Raw genomic sequence first — 24,674 nt, 5'->3', positions numbered from 1 at the left:
GACACCTTTCCCATGAGAGATTGTCCAAGATGTCTAAATTGTACCCTCAAATCACTTGTAATAATAAAGATGTTTGTGACATTTGTCAATTTGCTAAACAGAAGAAATTACAATTTAATTCCAGTATTTCTAAAGCTGAACATGCTTTCGAACTAATACATTTTGACATATGGGGCCCTATTTCCACATCCTATATTCATGGCCATAGGTACTTTCTCACTGTCCTTGATGATTTCAATATATTTGTCTGGATTATTTTACTTAAGTCCAAATCAGAAGTGTCTAACCATGTCCAACACTTTGTTGCCATGATAGAAAACCAGTTTCACATATGTCCTAAAATCATAAGAACTGACAATGGACCAGAATTTCTTATCCCTCACTTTTATGCTTCTAAGGGCATTCTCCACCAAAGGTCTTCTGTTGAGACACCTCAACAAAATGGGAGGGTGGAAAGAAAACATCGGCACCTCCTTAATGTAGGCAGAGCTCTTCTTTACCAATCCAAACTTCCCAAGACTTTTTGGTCTTATGCTATCTCATATGCTACCTTCCTAATCAATAGAATCAATACCCCCTTCTCAATCACAAATCACCATTCCAATTACTTCATAATAGGTTGCCTGACATGAATCAAATTAAAGTGTTTGGATGTTTATGTTATGCTACCACCTTACAAAATCATAGAACAAAACTTGATGGTAGATCCAGAAAGTCTATCTTTTTAGGCTACACTGTTGGTTTCAAAGGGTCAACCCTCTTAGATCTACATACTCATGAAGTTTTTATTTCTAGACATGTCTCCTACCATGAACACATTCTGCCCTATCAGTCTCAAAACTCATCTGCCACACATCAATGGGATTACTTCAGTTACTTGCCTGACAAGTCAACTGACATTTCCTCTAACATTTCTGATCCTACTTCAGCTACAACCAATTCTACACCTATTCCTCAACCCATTTTTCATTGTGATGATACTGCTTTACCTCATACTACTGATTCCACCATTCCACCACTTGATCACTCAATATCTCCACCTGGTCGTGTATCATCCAGACTGAAATCCAAACCATCCTATCTTTAAGACTATATATGTGCCTCTTTCAAAGACACACCAAATCAATCCTCCTCGGATATTCCTTATCCTAATAATTATCTTATGTCTTATTCAAATTTATCACCTTCTTAGTATCGTTTCAGTTTGTCAGTCTCTTCCCATCCTGAACCTAAGTCTTACACTGAGGCAAGCAAGTTTGAATGCTAGAATCAGGCTATGAAAACTGAACTGGAAGCTCTTGATAAAACTGGTACTTGGGAATTGGTGGATCTTCCACCCAATGTTAAACCAATAGGATGTCGTTGGGTTTACAAAGTTAAATATAGAGCTGGTGGAAGCATAGAGAGGTTCAAAGATAGGTTAGTAGAAAAAGGCTATAACCAAATTGAAGGAATAGATTACACTGACATATTTTCTCATGTAGCCAAAATGACAATTGTCAGACTTGTGATAGCTTTAGCTTCCATTAACAAGTGGCACCTACACCAACTAGATGTCAACAATGCTTTCTTGCATGGTGACTTGCATGAGAATGTGTACACGATTGTCCCTCAAGGAGTTCCTACTAATAAACCAAATCAGGTTTGCAAATTGATCAAGTCACTTTATGGATTAAAGAAAGCTAGCAGACAGTGGCATGAGAAACTTGCTTCACTCCTTGTGCTCCATGGTTATACACAGGCATTTCCAGATCATTCTATGTTTGTCAAACTCATAAATGATTCACTGACAATCCTTCTTGTCTATGTTGATGATATGATACTGGCTGGTAACTCCTTGGCAGAATTTCAAAGCATGAAAACCATTCTCCATCGAGCTTTCAAGATTAAAGATCTTGGCACACTCAAATATTTTTTAGGTTTGGAAGTGGCACATTCACAAACAGGAATTTCACTTTGTCAAAGGAAGTATTGCACTTACCTCTTATCTGACTCAAGATTCCTTACTTCCAAACCTGCAAATACTCTATCTGACCCAAGCATCAAGTTATTCAATGACAACAATCCTCTATATTCAGATGTACCTGCTTATAGAAGATTAATTGGTAGACTCATTTACTTGAATACTACCAGACCTGATATTACCTTTATTACCTAGCAACTTAGCCAGTTCTTGTCCAAGCCAACTATGACTCACTACAATGCAGCCTGTAGAGTGTTGAGATATTTGAAATCATGTCCATGCCGTGGTCTCTTCTTCCCCAGGAATTCCACTTTGCATTTAACAGGTTTTTTTGATGCAGATTAGACTGGTTGTGTGGATACTCGACGATCCATATCAGGCTCTTGCTTCTATATTGGATCTTCTCTCATCTCTTGGAGAACAAATAAACAAACCACAATTGCTCGATCATCCTCAAAGGCTGAATATCGAGCTCTTGTTGCAGCTACATGTGAATCACAATGGCTAGTTTACCTATTAAAGGATTTGAAGATCTCTAGTTCAAGCACACCTATCCTATTTTGTGACAGCCAAAGTGCTTTACACATTGCAGTCAAACCTGTTTTCCACGAGAGAACAAAACATCTTGACATTGATTGTCATATTGTTAGAGAAAAAGTTCAAAATGGTATGATGAAACTACTTCCCGTTGCCTCTCATAATCAGTTGGCTGACTTCTTCACCAAGGCATTGCTTCCAAAACCATTTCATGCTCTTGTTTCCAAGCTGAACTTGTTAAATATTTACCAAGGCTCAGCTTGTGGGAGGGTAATAAATGATGTAACTGATAGTGAAGAAGTTAGTTAAGTGTTAGTTAGAGTTAGTTACACATGTATGGCTATATATAGTTAGCTATCTTGTGTCTCACTCTTCAATGAAAGTTTTGCATTCATTCTCTCTTATTCTCTACTCTCTATCTTTTTCTCAAAGCTCTCAATCATGAGATCTATACATTGCTAATAAATGATCCAAATATAAAACTGCCACACAACAACTTCGACACAAAATTCTCTCATACTAATGGAAAAAATATTTCCTCACAGGCAACCAGTCACACATGCAAAAAATACACATATAATAAAATGCACTGATATACCTTTAAGAAACTCTTATTAAAGTACATCATTTTAAAATTTATTTCACAAAATCCTTCATCTTCAAATGCAATCGATTTCAATCTTCTTAATAAACTTTTAACTAGAATAATTCATTTGATTCACATCGTGAACCACATATAATAATAACAATCACAAACAACATAAAGTTCCATCCACATCACATCATCATACTAAACATACAATATATAAAACTAGTATTCATAATTTTAACAAGAATATAAATTTATCGAATAAAACTATACTTTAATTCTCTTTTTTTATAGAGCAATTATGTGTTAAGATTTTTTATTCTAAAATACATAATTATGAGTCTCGTTATAATTACTATGGGGAAATGCTCTTACCTTAGACGCTTTTCTTTTCAACCACATTTAAAGATTACCACAAATAAGATCCTATCTTTCTCAGGTATACACAAATTAATTCGAGTCAAAATGCAAATTTCTCTCTCCTTTGACTCCTCATGCGTATCTTTGGTTGAAATCAGGTGCAAATTGGTAATAGTAAATCTACTATGAAATATACTTTTTTTTTTAAAGTTATAATATCAAATGACAAATTAAATTTTATATCTTAAATAAGTAATATATGTAATCTCAAAAAAAAAAGTTTTAAAAATCAAATCTAAAATTGACATCGTAACATTGACCGTTGAAAATTAAATCAAATTCGAAAGAATCTTTAATCAATTTAAGAAAAAAAAATCAAATCTAAGCTAATTTTAATTTAAATCTATACCTATATATGGAAGCTTATAATATGTCCTGGTTTAATGTTGAACCTAACCTTTTTAGAATTAAGAAAATATTTTTTACTCTAAATATTTTATTATTATAAAATCCCTGTCTTTTATTAAAAGTAGTAAGGTTTAAATTTGGCAAAATACCCTGTTTGATCCCTTAAGTATACCCTCTGGTTCACTTTGGTCCCTCAATTAATTTTCGTGCCAATTTGGTCCTTTAAGTTTCTAAATGTAATCACGTTTGTCCTTCCGTTACTGAAACGTTAGCCAAAGGTCAGAAAAAGCGTCCAGATGGCAAATTGTGTGATGACGTGGTCAAGAGGATTCCATATGGCATAAAAATGGTTACGTGTACACATAATGATATTATAATCCCCAATTAACCCTCATTCAGTAGTAGCAAAACGAAGAAGGAGAAGTGGACGGGGACTGCGAACAAGAGAAGTTGAATACGAAGAAGGAGAAGGAGCGATTGCAACGAAGAGGAAGCAGATACGATTGAAGACGAAGGCACTATACCATGTAAGTATTTTCTGCACGTTATTAGGTATTGTTATAATTTAGGGTTAAACTAGATTTAGGGTTTTGTTTATTTAGGGCTTTCTGTAGATTTAGGGTTGAAATATTGTTAATGAACTGTGTTAGGTGAGCATGGACGAAATCCTGGAACTGAAAATTCACCATGGTGGTCATTTCGTTGACTCTGATTTTAGTGTGTACGAGGGAGGCGTGGTTGATAATTTGAAAGTAGATGCTGATAAGTGGAGTTATTTTGAGTTAGTAGGTGTTTTGAAAGACTTAGGTTATAGGGACTTTGAGAAAATGTATTACAAGGATCCACAATTAGGTATGAATTTGCTAGTTGATGACACAGGTGCTTTAGAAATTGCAGACCTTTACAGGGTGCACCAAAGTGTTGACATTTACATTGAACACACATTGTCTCAACTTGATTTTTATGATGGACCAGTGGATGATGTTGTTGTTGAGCCTGTAGATGAGGTTGAAAAGTTTCTTAATCAGTTACATGATGAAATAGCTGATAAATTGGATCAGATGAATGCTGACAATGTTGGTGTGGAAGAAGGGGAAGTTGGGTTGAATGGTGATAATGTTGTAGAAGAAGGGGAAGTTGGGTTGAATGGTGATAATGTTGCTGTTGAAGAAGGAGTTGCTGTGAACGGTGGAAATGTTGCTGTTGAAGAAGGAGTTGCTAATATAACTGGAGGAAATATTCATGGTCAGTCAAACAACATGGGTGAGGTTCATGATGAAAGTGATGATGATAGTGAGGATGAGAACTTTCAGTATGATAGTGCCCTTGAGGTGTCATTTGAGGATGAATCTGATGATTATGATGACATAGGTGAAGATGAACTTGCCGATCTCATTTCATATGACAGTGATGGAAAGTCTAGTGGGAAAAAGAAGCACATGAAAGATACAGGAGAATGTAAAGGGAGTGATAATGACAGTGATGATCTTCAAAGTGGCTGTGATAGTGATGACAGTAGTGGAATTAATAGGAAGAAGTACCCACTTTACAAAGAAAAGAAAGATATGTCCAACTACAAATGGGAGCTTGGTATGTATTTCACTTCCAAGAGTGACATTAAGGATGCAGTGATATCATATGCTGTGCAGAATGGTAGAGATCTGAAGTTCATAAAGAATGACAAGAAAAGAGTAAGGGTAAGATGTAAGGATGGCTGTCAATGGGAGCTCTACTATAGCAAGTTACCAGATGAGGATTATTGGCAAGTAAGAAAGATAATTGATGAACATAATTGTAGTAGGGAGTACAATGTGAAGTTGATATCTACAAAGTGGTTGAGCAAGAGAACTCAGAACTCATTGAAAAACAATCCTAAGTTGAAGGTTAAGGATATAAAAGAAAAGGCTTTGAGAAAGTGGAATGTGGGGATAAACAAGACCAAGGCAATAAGAGCAAGAGTGGCTGCCAGGGATAAGGTTGATGGGTCATTTTTGGGAGATTACAATAGGATATATGACTATTGTCATGAATTGTTGAAAGCAAATCCAGGATCTACAATTAAGATGAATGTGGACCCTGTTCTTGAAGGTGTTAATGACCAAAGACCATATTTTAAAAGGCTATACATTTGTTATGCAGCTTGTAAAGAAAGCTTCAAACTAAGTAGACATGTTATAGGATTGAATGGCTGCTTTCTGAAGGGACTCTATGGGGGCCAAATTCTGGCAGCTATAGGAAGGGATCTTAATGATCAAATGTTTCCTATAGCATATGCTGTGGTGGAAAGTGAAAATAAGGATAGTTGGACTTGGTTTTTGGAGTTGTTGATTGCTGACTTAGGAGGTGCTGATGAGTGTCTAACCTACACTTTCATTTCAGACCAACAAAAGGTAATGTACAACTTCCTCATTATATATTTATGTGTTGCAAACTTACTATTTCTATAATGCAAACTTATTATTTCTGTGATGTAAACTTTCATTTTCAGGGGCTATTACCTGCAATGGATGAGTTGTTGCCCAATGTGGAACAAAGATTTTGTGTCAGACACTTGTATAATAATTTTAGGAAAAGATTTCCTGGAAAGATGTTGAAGGAAGTTATCTGGAAGGCAGCAAAGTCAACATATGCTCAAGCTTGGGAAAGAGAGATGAAAAGAACGAGATTGGCCAATGCAAAAGCATATCTCCATATGATGAAGACTCCACCAAGGTTTTGGAGTAGATCCTATTTTAGGACAACCAACAAATGTGATACTGTGCTCAACAACATGTCTGAGTCATTTAACAGTGTAATTCTTGACTCTAGAGGAAAACCACTTGTGACAATGCTTGAAGAGATCAGAACTTACCTCATGGAGAGATGGGCAAAAAACAAAATGAGGTTCCAAGATGTATCTGGTAATGAGATTTTACCCAACATTAGAAAGAAACTGGAAATAACTAGCAATTTTACCAACATGTGGCTTGTAAGGTATGGTTGAGTATTGTCTATTAGTGTTGTTATGTATTGTTAAGTATTGTTTATTAAATTCAGCTATTGTTATTGTAGAATGGCAGATGAGCATATATTTGAAGTGAGGCATTTGGAAAACCCAGCTGAGACATTCAGTGTGAATCTGAAGGATTTGCGTTGCTCATGTAGAAGATGGGAGCTAACAGGTCTCCCTTGTGTCCATGCAATGGCATCCATGAAGAGTAGGAATTTTAAGGTTGATGATTACATTCCTGACTACTATAGGGTTTCTGCTTACAAGGCAGTATACAAGCATGTTCTCTACCCGGTGAATGGGTCTAATTTGTGGGTCAGGACTCCATATCCAGATGTTCAGCCACCTAAGTATAGGAAGATGCCTGGTAGACCAAAGAAACGAAGAAATCTTGAGCAAGGAGAGATTGATGGGAGTGACAAAAAGATGAGAAGGACATGTTTTATTATTAAGTGTTCTAGGTGCAAGAATGTTGGCCATAACAAGTTAACTTGCAAGGTGACACCACCAGCTCAGCCAAGTCAAGCAACAGTTATTGATGCATCTCAGCCAAGTCAAGCAACAGTTACTAATACAAGTCAGCCAAGTCAAGCAACAGTTACTAATACAAGTCAGCCAACTAGTACCCAGGTGCCTGCAACTCAGTCCTCAGCATCTACACAGGCTTACATGAGTGCAACACAATCTTCTAGAGGAAAGCAAGTGACATGACAATGTTCAAGGGGAAATGCAGGTAACAACCAATAAGATTATCTGCAGCAAAGAATGTGATTGGACCTACAACTAGAAGGACTACCCCAACAAAGAGGCTCCCATCAAAGAAAATTACTTAGTCTTACAATTAGTATTAATGTAATTTGAATTCTGTTTGAACACTTAGGGTTATGGTTAATGTATTTTGAAGTCATTTTGAACAATTAGGTTTGTTGTTTTGGTTATGTTTGTAGGCATTTTGAAGAAGTCTATGTAACATGTTAATGGTAAACATCATGCTGGAGTTTGTATTATCAACATGTTTATGTCAAATGCTTTTTGGAATAGTGTGGAAATATCATCAAATGTGTTAATGTCATGTTTGTTTTGGTCTGTCAAATGCATTATACACCAAATATGCCAATACTAAAACTCATTTCATTTCACAACTGTGTTACAATTACACATTCAAAATACACATTCAAAGTACACATTCAAAAACCAGAAACATCCTAATTGCCAATACTAAAACATCCTATAAAACCAGAAACATAACATTACAAAACATATAAACTTCCACTTTTGAAACTTCTTCAATTTGCCTTGAATTTCAGTCACAGCATTCCCTAAATCCTCATTTCTGCTCTTCAGTTTTTCAAATTCCTTGGATAAGATTTCAAACTTATGCATCAAATCATCACATTTGTCTTCCACCACTTCCTCATTGAACCACTTGAAAAAACCACAACCTCTTTGCTCAAACCCCTGTAAATAACAAATTTGTATCAACAACACAACCTCTTCACATTGCTTTAACATACCAAACCAAAAATTAGGGCTTACCTTGTAATTGATACATCCCCAAAATTTCTTTCCGAAATTCTTGTCAGTGTTTGCCCTACGAATCACAGCATCACCACCACAGTAACAAATTGGCATAGCACGAGCCCTACTAAGAACACAAGAATCGTTGCTTTCTGATTTGGTCTCTTTGAAGAACTCAGAATAATGTTTTTCCTTCATCGTTGGTGATTAACACAATGGAGAAGATGCAAAAGTGATGAACACGAATGAGAAGGAGAAGAGAACAAGAAGTGCAGAGATGGGGAGAAGGAGAACGTGAAATTGAATTGGGGAGAAGGAAAAACTAATATACTATGACACATCACCTGCCAGCTAGACTAAACAAACGGACGTTAGAGCCAACTTGACGGACAGGACTGACGTGATTACATTTAGAAACTTAAAGGACCAAATTGGCACGAAAATTAATTGAGGGACCAAAGTGAACCAGAGGGTATACTTAAGGGACCAAACAAGGTATTTTGCCTTTAAATTTAGACTATATTTAAAGCTTTATATTAGTTGATCTTTCATTTTAAATCTGTTTTCTAAAAGATTTTTTTCACATAATCAAATATTATCTAGTTAGCTCGAATTTAAATTTTTAGTCAAATTAAATTATATCTAATGCTTAAATAAATAATAACAAATAAATTAAAAATAATTCAAATAAAAATACAGTAAATAAGATATAAATCATTAAAATAAATAAATGATAGGATTTCGTTCAAAACTTCAAAATTAACTTATCTTATATTATAATAATGACCGACAATAATAATTATTTGAGAAAAAAAAAAGATAGAGAAACTCGTCATGTGAACATACCTACTGTAAGTAAATATAATTTCAATACTTATATCCAGAAAGTAGAAAACTCAAAGCCAACTTCACCGTATAATGATATTTATATCAAAATATAATTTGCATATGCAGGTATAAAAACGATGATAAAATGTAACCTTACATACATATTAATAAGACTAATAAAGGATATAACATGATTAATTTATAAATTTTTTGATATGCATATTCAACTTGTTTAAGAGTAAGAGGAAAATTACTCCAATCACCCAAAGTAATTTTTTTTTGGTTTTTCAATCTCTATACCAACAACAAGAAGAGCCAATGTTTTAAGTCCTGCAAAATCCAATGCTTTGTCACTAATCTTTTTAGCCGCAAATGTGCGAAGATCAACAAAGCTTACAACCCGCAAGGAAAATTCTCTAAGAAGCTTGTCCATGTCGTCATTGATGCCAACATCGACAAATTTGTAGTTTTTGTTGCCCAAAAAATCAATAAATGATGCATGTAAAATTTGAAAAATATGACATTCTCCACCGATGCAAAGTTGAAAAAAAAATAAGCTGTGTTTGGCATACCGTGTTGTATGGCGAGGAGACATTCAACATCCAAGTCGATGATGATGTTGTCGTTGAGGTAAGGCTGGATGCTTAAAAGTCATTCGTCGTCCATGGAAAGAACATTTGTGATCACTATGTGAATAATGAAAAGTTGAAAAAAATATCGTACTTGTTATAGGTTTTGCAAGAGAGAGCATAATCAAAAGTGGTGATGGACATTTTGTTATATAAAGGTGTTTTACTATTCTGAAATTGTTTTTTTTTTTAAATTGACATAAATATTTTAACAATTTAATTTGTTACTATCCCTTAATTGTCGACGCAAAAAATATCCATTAACTGTTTTTCTAAGTTTTTAGTCAACGTATCGTTTGGTTTAGGGGTGGCAAAACAGGCCGCCCGCCCCGCCTTATGCCCGCCAAAAAACGAGCGGGGCGGACATGCCCGCCAAGTAAAATAGGCATCAAAATCATGTCCGCCCCGCCAAGATGGCGGGTTGGCGGGCGGCGGGCTTACCCGCCTATTTTTATTTATATTTTTTTAATAGATTATTATGCTTTTTTTACCTTTTAATTAAACTTTTCACTTGTTTTTTAAAATAATTTTTTATAAAAGTAATTTTTTAACAAATTTACTCTAAAAAATATTACATATATTTATAAATAAATGTATAAAATAAACCATCAAGAATCACAATTACTAGAATTAACTAAAAAAAGAGTGAGCTTTAGAGGAGGAGCGGGTTTTGGCGAGCGGCGGGCTTTGGCGGGGCGGGTATGGCGGGCGGCGGGTTTTGGCAGGGCGGGCCCCGGCCCGTTTTGCCACCCCTAGTTTGGTTATTTTTTGAAATTCTTTATTTTTTTAAATTGACATAAATAATTTGATAAAATATTGTATTGCTTTAATACTACCCATTAATTGTTTTCCTTTTTTTTTTTAAATTTTTGATACAAATTAAAAAAAAATTGTGCATTTAACTTAAATTTCTCAACAAACTATATATACTATTTAGATTATATCCAATGTCAGATCTTATCCATTAAATCTTTCATTTAGATTTTTTTTGAATTGTTTTTCATCAAAAATATTTCTACAAATTACACAACACTTAAACAGTAATTTAAATAATAAGAATTTTTTATTGTAATTAAATAGCAATTCAGTATTGATATTTTGAAATTAGAAATCAAAGTGTAATCAAATATTGATGTTTTTAAAAATAGAAATCAATTAAATAGGAATTAAAATTAAATAGAAATCAATTTAATAGTAATTCAAATTACAATATTTTAATATTAATTAAATAGTAGTAAGCCATGGTGGAAAATGAGACAAGGTTAAATATCAAATGGTGAATGTATAGATAAGAAATTCAAGAAGTTAAGTTATGAATATGGAATCAGAATGTAGAGAACAATATTGGGAACCGCTTAACACAATGGTGTATCTAAACAAATGAATAGAACAACGATTGAGAGATATAAAAGCTCATGTGTGCAGGCATGCTTACTAAATAAGTCTTAGGTAGAAGTAATCAACACATCAACTTATTTAAGGTATATATATTCGTTGGTAAGGCTGCAACGAAGTAAAAAGTATAATTCTCATCGGATTTTACATGGATGATATCATCAACATATTTTTGAACAAATTAGAAAATTGTACCAATTACTACACATAATCGATTGTCTTAGAACATATTTTAGTGATTTGCTTGGAAGATCTCTAAAAAATTGCTTGGAGATGAATGTTTGGAAGGAGCTTGATTTAAATTAAAAATTTTGATCGCAAAAAATCTAAATAAAATAAATACTTTATATGCTCGTGTATTAAAAGCTTTATTGACAAAACTTCTAATTTGAATATTAAAAAAAAGATAAATTGATGATATTAACTCCTGGTATACTATTCAAACCAAAATTGTGAAGAAAGTGAATTTCCCAAAGACCTTATATAGCAAAAAAGGGGAAATATGAAAAACAATTTTCATATTTTATGGAGGTTCAGTATATTGCAAAAAAGGAAATATGAAAAACAAAATTCTTAAAATAGGCATAAAGTTAGTTAAAAAACAAAAAAGAAACCAAAAGCTTCCCTTCCATTCCAAAACCGCGTGCTCATCCTCCCTCACTCAGCACACCACCTCACCCCCATGCGCCACATGCTTTCCTCGCCTCATTTTTTTAACCCCACCTAACCCATCCTGATCACGTGCCTTCTAAAATAAACCACGTGCGCCACCATTCTCTACACGCTACCCCATAGCGCGTGCACCACACCTTTCCCTTTCTCCACGAAACAAAAAAAAATCACACCAGATATTTTCCTCAAAATAAAAAAAACAAAAACAACCTAATAAGACCATAGTCACCGTCGTACTACTTTTCTTTTCTGTTATAAGCCTCCATCGTAAACAAAAACACAAACCACAAAACGTGGTCGTTTTTATCCAACGGCCAGTATCTCGCCACGTAGCATCTTCTACACGAAAACAACCAAACCAGAAGAAAATTCCATCTTACCTCAAACATCAAACACTATCACTGAAACCGCTTACGAAAGTTGAAAACAGAAGAGAACTATATATACAGAAAGAGCGAAAAAAACCAGATACTGTTCAATTCAAAGGTTCTTCAGCGTTTGGATTCTTCACGTAGCACGCTACTACTGTTCAATCATCGATCTCTTGTTAATCGATTCTGTAGAAGCCGTTTTCGTCGATTAACAAACCAAACCAAACATGCCTTCCAGTCACTTGCTTCTCGAGGAACCTATTAGGATGGCTTCCATCCTAGAGCCATCAAAAGCCGTTAGTTATTTTTATTCTTGTTGTTTTCATTTGCAATCTATAGATCTTGATTTTTTGTTTTTGTTTTTTATTTTGTAATTATTGTTTATGATTATTGCAGAGCTTTTTTTCTGCTATGACAAAGATTGTTGGTACATTGGGTCCTAAATCTCGATCTGTTGAAACTATTTCTGGCTGTCTTAAAGCTGGCATGTCTGGTATGTTTTTTGTTTTACCCTTTCTTAAATTGTAACTGAAGATTTGATGAAGGGTTATAGATTAATTTCATGTGGTTTTTTATTGTTGTATACAGTGGCTCGTTTTGACTTTTCATGGTGTGATCCTGAGTATCACCAGGAAACTTTGGAGAATTTGAAGACTGCTATTAAGAGTACCAAGAAGCTCTGTGCTGTGAGTTTACTTCGTGTTTCAAGAATCTCTTGTCTGTATTTTTACTTTTCTGCTTCATATAGGTTTTATAGTGACGATAAATAATGATAAAGGTGCTGAAAGTTTGTGACTCGGATTGCGTTTGACAGGTTATGCTGGACACGGTGGGTGCTGAGATGCAGGTTGTTAACAAAAGTGAGACAACTATCACACTTGAGATAGATGGTCAGGTTGTTCTAACTCCCAACCAGGGACAAGAAGCTTCTTCAGAGATTTTGCCTATTAACTTTGATGGACTCGCTCAGGTTTGTTGAAATTTTCCACCTTGTCTGTTACGTGATGTGACTTCCTTGCATTTAGGTTGCTTCCACTGAACATTACCGTTGTTGATTTTGTTTGATTAGTATTTTATTTTACGCTGTTGCATATGGAGTATATGTTTTGTTCGAGTCATTGCTTTTTCCTCTAAGGGTTGCATTGCATGGCTAAAAGTAGCATAAATTTAATCTATTTGTGCAATTTAATTCTTGCTTACGATATTAGAAGCAGTTAACGTGATTGTTAGGTTGAATCCCGTGTGAAATTTGTTTTGTTTTTCATGACTTTGAGATATATGTTTGAATTCCTTCTGCTTTGCATTGTAATTTGTTGCTTGCATGATTTTCAAATTCTTAATTGTTTACAGGCAGTGAAGACAGGAGACACTATTTTTATCGGTCAATACTTGTTCACAGGAAGTGAAACTACTTCTGTGTGGCTAGAGGTAAAATAAGTCTAACCCAGAATGCAAAATTTAGTCCAATCTGAATTGCAAAATTTCTGTACATCAACAGTTTATTTTAAAGATTATACACATATTTCTCGTTGTTGAATTACAAACATAAGTAGGTCCAAAACGATAACAAAGAACATTTGACGAGTTCCACCTGATGTTGTGCTTGTGTAGGTATCTGAAGTCAAAGGCAACGATGTTGTATGTATTATAAAGAACTCAGCTACATTGACAGGGTCATTGTTCACTTTGCATGCCTCTCAAATTCATATTGATTTACCTACTCTTACAGAGAAAGACAAGGAGGTTAGTTGTGTTTTTCACTTAGATGTATGAATTATTAACATTTCACGACACGTGTTCACTGTGCCTAGAAAAGCTGGTTATCTTAAAGATGTGGGATTATTATATTTATTTAATAATTATTTAACTTTTTCTTTCAGGTTATAAGCACCTGGGGAGCTAAAAACAAAATCGACTTTCTGTCATTGTCATATACTCGACACGCTCAAGATGTCCGCGAGGTAATTTGAACTCCAGATTGTTTACCTGACTTAGTCATCTCATTACTCAATTTCTATTAGTAGGCCTTCATATGTTGTTTTAATGCAGGCTCGCGAGTTCCTTTCCAAGTTAGGCGATCTTAGCCAGACTCAAATCTTTGCAAAAATTGAAAATGTTGAGGTAAATTACATATCCTCATTTCGGTTTAAATTATTTTCTTAGTGGCTCGACTTAGTCAATTGTATGTAAATACTTTTTACATCTGTGTTGTTTCTTAGGGATTGACCCATTTTGATGAGATTTTGCAAGAAGCTGATGGTATTATCCTTTCCCGTGGGAATTTGGGTATCGATCTTCCACCAGAGAAGGTAAGTGTTGTTGATGAAATTCATTTTGTAGTTTGATTTACTTTTTGGGTCGCATTCTCTTGCAATAAATTTTGTTTATTTTGGTTTAACAAGTAAAAATATCAATCAACTTCAATTTGCTTTTGTAGGTTTTTCTATTTCAAAAATCTGCCCTACAAAAGTGTAACATGGCTGGGAAGCCTGCTGTGCTTACACGTGTTGTGGACAGCATGACTGACAACTTACGACCAACTCGTGCTGAAGCCACTGATGTTGCCAATGCTGTTTTAGATGGTAAGTTGCTGGTTATAAGATTCAGCATTCATCCTATTCTCGGCGATTAAAATAGGCGATGTACACTTAGATTTATATGCCAGTGATTGTCTACCGTGTTTCAGTTAGAAACACTTGATTGGTATGTTTGTTTAACTGTTAACTAAATAAACAGGAAGTGATGCAATTCTTCTCGGTGCTGAGACTTTACGTGGATTGTACCCCGTGGAGACTATTTCTACTGTTGGCAGAATTTGTTCGGAGGTAAGTCATTAGATGGCCCGTTAATTTTATTTAACATGCTTTGATTATGTACTTTATTTTTATGCCCGACTATGGGCTCTGTTGCATAAATGAATCTTGTTAACTAATATCTCTGCCTTCCATTTCATCTCCTTGTAGGCTGAGAAAGTGTTCAATCAAGATGTTTATTTTAAAAGGACGGTCAAACATGTTGGAGAACCCATGACCCACTTGGAATCTATTGCATCCTCTGCGGTAGGTTCATCTGAACATTTCTTTATTTCTATGCGTGCCTTTTATGTAGATTATCAGTTGTTTTTGTAAGTTCTCCTGGAGAGCAGAAAATAAGCTAAAAACAACTTATGAACATATCTTGAGCTGTTTTCATGAGCTCTTAAACAGTCTCACAAGTGTTTATGCCAGTAGATAAGCTCAAATAAGTCAATTTTAATAGACTCTATAACTTTGTAATCAGGCTTCTTACTTGCAAATCTTTACTTGTTAGGTACGTGCTGCTATTAAGGTGAAGGCTTCTATAATAATTTGCTTCACTTCATCTGGAAGGGCTGCAAGGTACTATCTTTATGTAATAGGATACGGATATGTTTGTATTTCGTTTATTGTGAAAAAGTCGCTCTCGCCTTGAGCTTAACTGTAGCAAACAAACACTTTCGTCAATTAATATCAGCGCTATTCTTTCTTGTCCCGCATCACGACTTATATCCTGAAGACTTTCGATCTAAATATGTTGTGTGCTCCTATCAGGTTGATTGCAAAATATAGGCCGACCATGCCGGTTCTCTCTGTGGTGATCCCCCGACTTAAGACAAATCAGCTTAAGTGGAGCTTTAGTGGAGCTTTTGAGGTTAGATCTTAACTTTGGATCTGATGATTAGAAAATATATTGACCAGGGTGTATTTTGTGGTTTACACTTTACATTGTATCCCCTTTTCTTATATCAAACTACTGAAAATATTCAATTTGTGACACAGGCAAGGCAATCACTTATCGTAAGAGGTCTCTTTCCTATGCTTGCCGACCCTCGACATCCTGTAAGTTTCTTTTTTAGTAACTCAGTTTTATTTCTTTCTTCGGTTGATTTTCATTATTCTATTGAGATTGTTCTTGATGTTGTTGTCATATGAATCTGTTCTTTTGCAGGCTGAGTCAACAAGTGCATCAAATGAATCTATTCTTAAGGTTGCCCTTGATCATGGAAAAGCATTGGGAGTTATAAAGTCACACGACCGAGTTGTTGTTTGTCAGAAACTTGGTGACGCATCCGTGGTTAAGATTATTGAGCTCGAAGATTAAACTGCATTAATCCAACAGCTTTAGTTCCAGTATTATTTTTGGGAGGCTAAATTATTTCCCAAGTTTTTGAAAGTCGCAGATCATTCTGCCACGAGTCAAGGTTATCTTGATTTTGATCACAAAATTATGTTCATGTATTATCACTGACTGTCTCACATAAAATCAAGGGAATGCGGCCTTGATGTCTAAAACTTTCGAATATTTTCGGTTTAATATTTATATAAGAACACAGCTTGAAAATGTGTTTGTTGGATACAATAGCCAAATTAATGACGCAAATAGTTTGTTATTTCAATTACCAATTGTGCATGTGTTCTATTTTATTCTTTATTCTCTTTGGTCATGAACAAGTATATTTGATGATGTAAAACTGTGTTGGAAATCAATATGATTTGCTTAAGTGCTAATACTATCATGATTCATTATTGTTTGGTAAAGTATAGTTTAATTTAGTTGAGGGGTAAATTTTAGAATAGTAGAAGAGGACAATAATCAGAAAGAATCATCATCAAGCATAAATAATGCTAGAGTGTTTAATAATACTACTCATTATCATTATGTATAAAGATTAGCAAATTCAACCGAGGTTGAGCGAAGTTGAGTGACTGATCTAACTATTTCTTAATGAAAAAATTAATTTTTATTGAATTTTTTTATAAAATTTAAATCAATTTCATACTCATTAAAAAGATGAAAATATATAAATTTAATAAACTATTATGAGATATTTTTTTATTTGTTTAAATAAATGAATTTGATTCAAATCATTAGCTAATTTTTTATAAGGTAAACTGATTGAATAAATTTAATGGATGATAGATTAATTGATCAAATTGACACCTCTAAATATATGAAATATTTTGATAAAATAAAAGAGAATAAAAATGATACGTATATTTAAAACCATTTATTTGAAAGTACTCTGATTGTTTTTTGAAGCGCAATATGGTCGCCACTTGAAACAATTGACAACCACATAATCCCTTAATAGAAATTATTACAGCAGGAGAAATCAGCATCGAGCAGCACCCGTGGCCTAATGGATAAGGCGTTTGACTTCTAATCAAGCGATTGTGGGTTCGAGTCCCACCGGGTGTGCATAAATTTTTCATCATTTTGGATACTTTTTTCATCATTTTGGATTCTGTAAATGTCACAACACTTAGTACAGCTTATATTTTGTTTTTATTCCATAACTAGTGATGTGAGTTGTTTCCAGTGTTCATGTTTTAACATTCCAAATTCATAGTACAAAGAGTTTCTATCTAACAGTAGCTTCACAGTCCATAAAAAAACAGACATACTCATTATTTTAAATAAATTCAATAACAACACCAAAAATAGAACCACAATAATTTCATCTATGTAGCCTAGTCTACATTCTATCTATAACTAGTTTCATCTATCATACAAATTCATCTTCTTCATTCCTCACTCTCTAAGTAGAAGAATGTTGCTGTTGTTGTTGAAGCTGTTGCTGTTGAATATTCATCAATTCAATCTCCTTCTTCCTAATAAGCAAAACCATTCTTTCATTTTCTAATCTTCTCCTTTCATTTTCAAGTTTTGCTCTCTTCATTTCCCTCTCTTTCTTGCTACTATACCTTGCCCATTTTAACCTTTGTTTTTCCAACTCAAAAGCTTGTGATTCATAGCTTATTTTCTGTTCCTCCAACTGCAAAATTCTGTTTCTCATCCATTGCTTTTTCTCCCATGGACTCTTGCCACCATCTTGAAAGACACCGCTTATTTCATTGCTAATTTGATTCATCAATGGTAATGATGATGATGACATAGAAACGGGAAGTCCTCCTTTTCTTCGCCTTTTCCTTGATGGTTTTCCATCATTCTCATCTTCATCTGGTTGACACTTTGAACCACCTTCTCCTGATTCATCTTCATCCTCATCAGAAAAGTCCTCTGATTCATCGTCTTCGTCTTCATCCTCCTCCTCTTCAGCTTCTCCATTTCCCATTTTCAACATCCTCAAACCTGAACCACTCAAATTCCCAACACCATTTTCTGTTGAATGAAAACATTGTTGTTGTTGTTGTTGTTGTTGCTGCTGCGATTGTTGTGGCTGCTGTTGATGTTGTTGAGGTTGATTCTGAGGTGTTGTTGTTCCACTTCCACCTTCTACCTGAAGTTGAACATTAGAACCACCCCCAGCATGACCACAACTATTATGATAAGCACACATTTCCCTAAAGAAAAGATGCTTAGAATTCAGCAATTTCCTAACTTCATCTTTCATCTTAGGTGTCAAATCCATTGAATCCAACAAATTCTGATTTTCAACAACCCTACAAGCTGTCCCTTTTCCAAGAATATCATTCACCCTCTTATACCTCTTATTCAAATCATTGAACTTATCTTCACATTGTTGAGGTGAAACATAAAACCCTTTTTCCATCATAGCCCTTGAAACAGATTTCCATTTCCCCTTCTTCTGCAACAAACCACTTGCTTTCTTCTTATTACCCATTGCATCAGTCCCTTCAGAACCACCTTCATCCCCAATGTAATAAACAGCCATTATCAAAAGCCTCACCATTGTATCAGTCCATTTCATTCTTTGCCAAGGCGAAAATTTCCTCTTCAGGTCACCACCACCAGAAGTTTCATCCGCTTGAAAACTTGGCTCATCCTCATCACTAACCTGAGAACCTTGCTGCTGCTGTTTGCTCCTGGATGAAGAAAAAGGAGGGTACCCGTGTTTCATTGATTGATGTAACTGTTGTTGTTGATGCTGTTGATGATGTGTGTCACTGTCATGAGCATGTGGAGCATAGGAAACAGCTTGGGAAAGGTGCAAATGGTGGGGATTTTGTTGTTGAATAGGGAGGTTTTGTTGCTGTTGTTGTTGTTGCTGCTGCTGTAAAGAGATATTATTATCAACTACTCCTACAAAACCAGAAGTAGTGATGGGAGAAAACATTCCATTGGGTTCCATCATTCAAAAACCACAGAACAGAACAAAAAGGAACAAACTTTGAACGAAATGGGCTAGCCCTTTTATCGAACAGTTGATATGCACAAAAAGGGTGAAAGAAAGTAGAGAATTGGGGTTAGAAAATTACGTAGAAATTTTGGGTTGTTGGTTGGTGTTATGAGGGAGACAAGTATATAATAAAGGTAAAGAAAAGGGTAAAGAAAGAAAGAGAGTGAAATGTGTGTGAAATTGAAGCAACCGGTTTTGTGAGAAAAACTGCCCATGGTTTTTGGGTTTGAAAGAGAGAGAGACAGAGTAGGAAAGAGAGAATCCACAGGTTTTGTGCAAAACTGAGGAGCCACAGTGTAATAGCGCCAACAAGGACGCTGGTTTTCGTTGTTATTATACCCTCGTCAAATAGCCCAATAATCCAATTATATATTTTACTAAGAGTTAAAAAGTTAAATTATTTAGAAAATAAATAATATAATTATAAAAAAATTGATAATTTCTCAATTCCAAACCATATGTTCAAGTTCATCTGTATCAAGATATATTATTTGAAGGATTTTCCAATAAAATATAAAATACACTATTATAAATATGTTTTTGATAAAGTTCTTGTGTTTAGGAAATTGAATCCCCGTGTGTAGTAGGGTTTATTTTGTCGCATTCACGCTATTAAAATGTTATTAATTGTTTGATTTTGATTGTATGACTTAGAAGAAATATATTTGATTTTTTTTTCAAAATTATTTGTTTTAAATCAGAATTATCTGATCTTGATCAAACGATCTTGTATTTTAGAAAGTGGTTTGATAATGACTCGTCCACCGTCTCTGCTAGACAAAAACAATATTGTAAGATCAAAGCAGGTAAAGTTGGATCATCTTATCCACAACCACATCCTCAATCTCAAAATGAGCCAACACCTAAGGACTTTGCATTTTAAGATGAGTCATATTCCGAAGTTTTCCATGAAACATCAATATTGACACATTACAAAGACCATATGACCAAACATGTATAAGAGGGAGAGATACAATTTGTCTTTTAATTTATTATTTCTTGAAATTTATTTTTCTTTCTTATTTTATATTGCTTCTAGTTTTTTTTCTTTTTCAGTTCTGCAACCTTTCACTTAAATGTGTCAATAACACAAAAGATCAATAATTTGACTACTCGAAATGAAAGATAGTTCACTAATTCCATAAGAGGTAATGGATTGACCGAGCTTGCCACCACATGTTACAACATGATTGATAATGACATGTTGACAACCTTTTTTTGAGAGGTGGCACGAGGAGTCATGCAACACCCATCTAGCGATTGAGGAGGTGAAAAATGACATTTTCCACCTATGATCGCCTTTTTGACTACGCCACATTGACCAAATCTGAAATAGCAGACATGATGGTTTAACTAATTGGGTCAAAACCATAATATGTTGAGCAGGAAATTGAAAAGACCAAGAGGGTCATGTACAATTCAAGTATCTGAAAGATAAATTTTATAGACACCTGACAGTTGAAAGTGTCATTGAGGACTATATGGTCAGACACCTAAAAAAATCAATACACCATCAGAGTGTATCTCCTTTACTTTGTGGGCTCAGCCATATTCCAAGATAAAAACGCAACACAAATTCATGTGGTGTATTTGAAGTATTTCAATGATCTTGACATGACTAGTGACTTTGTTTGGGACATTGCCTCCCTTGCTTATTTATATATAGAGCTTAGTGCCACCATAATTCAAGATCAAACAATTGCCAAAATCTATGACACTACTTCAGATAACATATTTATATAATTATTTAATTAGTTATTAAAAATATTTCTCCTTCTGTCCCAAAATAAGTGTTTTAGTTGGTCATTTCACATAGATTAAAAAAAAAGTGAAAAGAGAGAGAGAGAGAGAGAGAGAGAGAGAGAGAGAGAGAGAGAGAGAGAGAGAGAGAGAGAGAGAGAGAGAGAGAGAATGATATTTTTACCAAATCATTGCTTACTATTAATGTATGAAAATGATCATAAATACAAAGTGAGAAAATAATAAATTTAGAGTATTAATTAAAGGATATAATTGAAAGATAAAAACTAAAATTGCATTAGAAACTAAAAGCGACACTTAATTTGGGATAACTACAAATATGACATTTATTTTAGAACGAAGGGGATATATTCAATGTTGTATATTGATTAATATACGTTGATGCAAGCCTGGGTTTTTCATGATTTTCTCGGTATTTGCAACAATGACTACGAACTGACGTACACGTAGTTGCATGCTAACTACTTCAATAGGACTAAATGAAATCCTTTTCTAGAACCCTATTGATACCGTCTGGATCAATTATTTCTACAAGATGTGTTATACTACTCCGGCCTGATTTATAAGCAAAAATGCTCTTTTTAGATTCATTTAATAATGAATGTATCTAGTCTACATAAAAGACAAGATACATTTATTATTCAATGAATCTAAAAAGAGAATCTTTGCTTATAATTAAGGCCAGAGGGAGTATTTCCTTAATGCCAGTAACCACGACACACATCGACTCGATGGTATATTGTTATACTCTATATGTGGATCACATGCGGATTGCGTAAGGTGTGAAACATGCTAGAGAGTGTTACATTCATTTGGGTACATGAAGAGTATTAATAAACATCCTTCCATCTCTATCAGGTTTATGATTTGTCTATAGTAGGTTAATCAAAGGTATGCTACTTGGACTATGTGTTGTCTCTAGAAGACTGAAGCACCTATATCATGCATGGTTGGGATACTGAGCGAGCTATACGAGGTGGTATTTCATATATCACATTTCCACACCTAAGTATGAGATATTGATACAAACTGTGGAAAAAGCACTTGTAAATGCAGTTATTTTGGTCCTTGCATGCATGTGCATTCAAGACTTGACATGAGGTTTATTATTTGGTGTTTATTATTTGGTGGGAATGTATAGGAGGGAATTGCAGCTCACGATGTTTTCTAGGTGATTTCTAGATAGGCTAAGATTAGGCATGTCAACGGGGTGGAGCATAGACAATTTTTAATTCTCTCACATCTTGATCCAAATCCCCGTTCTTTGTCTTAATCCTCGACGAGAATGAATAATTAAGAACCAAACCCGTCCTAAAGGGATTCTGACATCCCTACTCCACTCCATTCATGTAGTGAAATCAATTTTTAATAGAAAATTTTCTATTCTGCCAATATTAACTCACATTACATATAAAAATAAAATAATCTCGAAAAATTCCATACATACATTTTAAATAATAAAATACAAACTAAAATATTTAAGTATTCACCATACATTCAATATTTTAAATGATCAAAACTAAATAATAAAATATAAGATGACATAAATATGACAAGTTTAAGGTGGATACTAGTGTCTCAATTATCTGATCCGTCATATTTTATAATATGTGAGAGACATTACAACTAAAGAGTATATTCATTCAGTAACATTTCATCATAGAAACATTTTTTTAAAATTAATTATTGAATTAAAAATTATTATCACACAAGTCATATCAATAAATTTTGACATTAACCTATACTTATTTCACATTTCATCAAGATGTGTCTTGATTAATTTGATGGTATAATTGCATATAACATATGTATCTTCATTGTATGTGAAATGATTGTAGGTTAATGTCAACTAGGAAAATACCAGTCCGAAGGACGGGATTATTATGAGGAGAATTGTTGTGTTTTTTTTCTATAAAAAAAAAAAAAAGAAGAATTGTTATGTTTTTTTTTTTTACAGAATAGAATTCTTATGTTAAATTTTAATAAAATATAAAAAGTAACATATTTAAGTGATTATAAAAAAATAAGATTTAGGATAAAATGACATTAAATTGTCAAATTCATCACAGTGACATCTCTGATATTTTTTTTTATATCATATTATATAATAAAATTTATCATTAAAATAAAATTATTATTATATAGATTATGTTTATAAAATTTAACATTGATAAAAAATTATTTGATAAAATTTAACATTGATAAAAAAATTATTTGATATTTTAAAGAGAAGGATAAAAAATAACAGTTTTGATGAAATTTCGTAAGATGTTAATTTTTATACATCTTACTGAGATATCAAATAATTTCTTATTGATGTTAAATTTTATACACACGATCTATAAGACAATAGCTATAAATTTAATGAGGAATTTTATTATACCAATATGCGATATCAGAAGTGTCATATTAGATTTTGATGTCATTTAATTATGACTTAACAAATAATATAATAATGTAAAATTGATAACGTTTAAATTAAATATATAAATAATAAAATAATTATTTTTATTTTGTATAAAAAATCAAATATTTTAAATCTAATTGAATAAAATGATTATGATTTGAATTTGAATAAGCACACTAAATTATCACTAATAACTTTTTAAAATTTGAGAATATTTGATTTCTAAATTCAAATATTTATTTAGGTTTTCTTTTATATATATATATATATATATATATATATATATATATATATATATATATATATATATATATATATATATATATATATATATATATATATATATATATATATATATATATATATATATATATATATATATATAATAAAAAAATAGTTCTTCTTTATATTATCTAATAAATATTAAACTGATCAAACTCAGTCAATTTATCCGGCAAACCAATTTAACTGAATCCGTTTAAAATCAAAAAATATATATCGATGAAAATCAAGTCTCTGAAATAAAACTGAAGTTTGCATTGAATTTGAGTTTTGTATTCAATATCGATCCAAACTGATCAATTGTTCAACTTTAATTTCACACATGAATTATGTTTTCTAACAAATTTCTAAGTAACTAGTATTTTGAAAAACAACCGGAAAATAATCAATTATAGAAGGTGTAATATAATTATTTTTGATATTTTTGTAATGATATTTAAAAATTAATAATTCAATAGTAAATATTAATATTGTATACACTTTTATACAGTCAAAGCTTTATTAAGTAAATATTAATGAAACAGTCAATAGTAAATATCAATAGTAAATTACAAAAAAAAACATTTAAAAAAAGGTAAAATTTTCACCTTAAAAAAGGAAATTTATCAACCAACCTCATACCCCTCTTACGCACCATTGAATTGATCATTTTCTCCTCGTGCTTCCGTAGAAGCATCTCCGAAAGTACTTTTTTTTATTAACGTTGTTATGTTCCGTAGATGCACCTACAGAAGTCTTCCGCATGTGCATCTACGGAATCAGCCAAGACCCAGTAAATCAGAACATAGACATTTTTAACCATAAAAGACATTGCATTGATATTACAATGAAATTTTAAACAGAAA

At 33.3% G+C, this 24,674-nt stretch overlaps 3 protein-coding genes and 1 non-coding gene across 4 annotated transcripts; 2 read left to right on the top strand and 2 right to left on the bottom strand.

The window, feature by feature from the left end:
- Positions 1 to 8,020: 8,020 nt before the first annotated feature.
- On the bottom strand, positions 8,021 to 8,562 carry LOC131659701 (uncharacterized). Its single transcript, XM_058928857.1, has 3 exons — positions 8,383 to 8,562; positions 8,158 to 8,304; positions 8,021 to 8,074 (listed from the first exon to the last, which is right to left on the bottom strand). The coding sequence occupies exons 1-3, from the start codon at positions 8,560 to 8,562 to the stop codon at positions 8,021 to 8,023; spliced, it is 381 nt and encodes a 126-aa protein (XP_058784840.1).
- A 3,553-nt stretch (positions 8,563 to 12,115) lies between these two features.
- Positions 12,116 to 16,673, top strand: LOC131644663 (pyruvate kinase 1, cytosolic-like). Its single transcript, XM_058915224.1, has 16 exons — positions 12,116 to 12,555; positions 12,656 to 12,752; positions 12,848 to 12,945; positions 13,074 to 13,229; positions 13,610 to 13,687; positions 13,871 to 14,002; positions 14,140 to 14,220; positions 14,309 to 14,380; positions 14,479 to 14,568; positions 14,697 to 14,841; positions 14,996 to 15,084; positions 15,223 to 15,318; positions 15,569 to 15,636; positions 15,829 to 15,928; positions 16,057 to 16,116; positions 16,226 to 16,673. The coding sequence occupies exons 1-16, from the start codon at positions 12,487 to 12,489 to the stop codon at positions 16,376 to 16,378; spliced, it is 1,584 nt and encodes a 527-aa protein (XP_058771207.1). The 5' UTR covers positions 12,116 to 12,486; the 3' UTR covers positions 16,379 to 16,673.
- Positions 16,674 to 17,403: 730 nt separating this feature from the next.
- Positions 17,404 to 17,476, top strand: TRNAR-UCU (transfer RNA arginine (anticodon UCU)). Its single transcript has one exon. It is a non-coding gene; the product is annotated as a tRNA-Arg (tRNA).
- Positions 17,477 to 17,616: 140 nt separating this feature from the next.
- LOC131644664 (uncharacterized) lies at positions 17,617 to 19,655 on the bottom strand. Its single transcript, XM_058915225.1, has one exon. It carries the CDS (start codon positions 19,332 to 19,334, stop codon positions 17,817 to 17,819), a length of 1,518 nt encoding a protein of 505 aa, XP_058771208.1. The 5' UTR covers positions 19,335 to 19,655; the 3' UTR covers positions 17,617 to 17,816.
- Positions 19,656 to 24,674: the final 5,019 nt, after the last annotated feature.

The sequence above is a fragment of the Vicia villosa genome, linkage group LG1 (assembly GCF_029867415.1).
Source record: "Vicia villosa cultivar HV-30 ecotype Madison, WI linkage group LG1, Vvil1.0, whole genome shotgun sequence".
Classification (NCBI taxonomy): Eukaryota; Viridiplantae; Streptophyta; class Magnoliopsida; order Fabales; family Fabaceae; genus Vicia; species Vicia villosa.
Note: the sequence above shows the minus strand (reverse complement) of the source record. Positions and strands in the feature narration are given on the sequence as shown.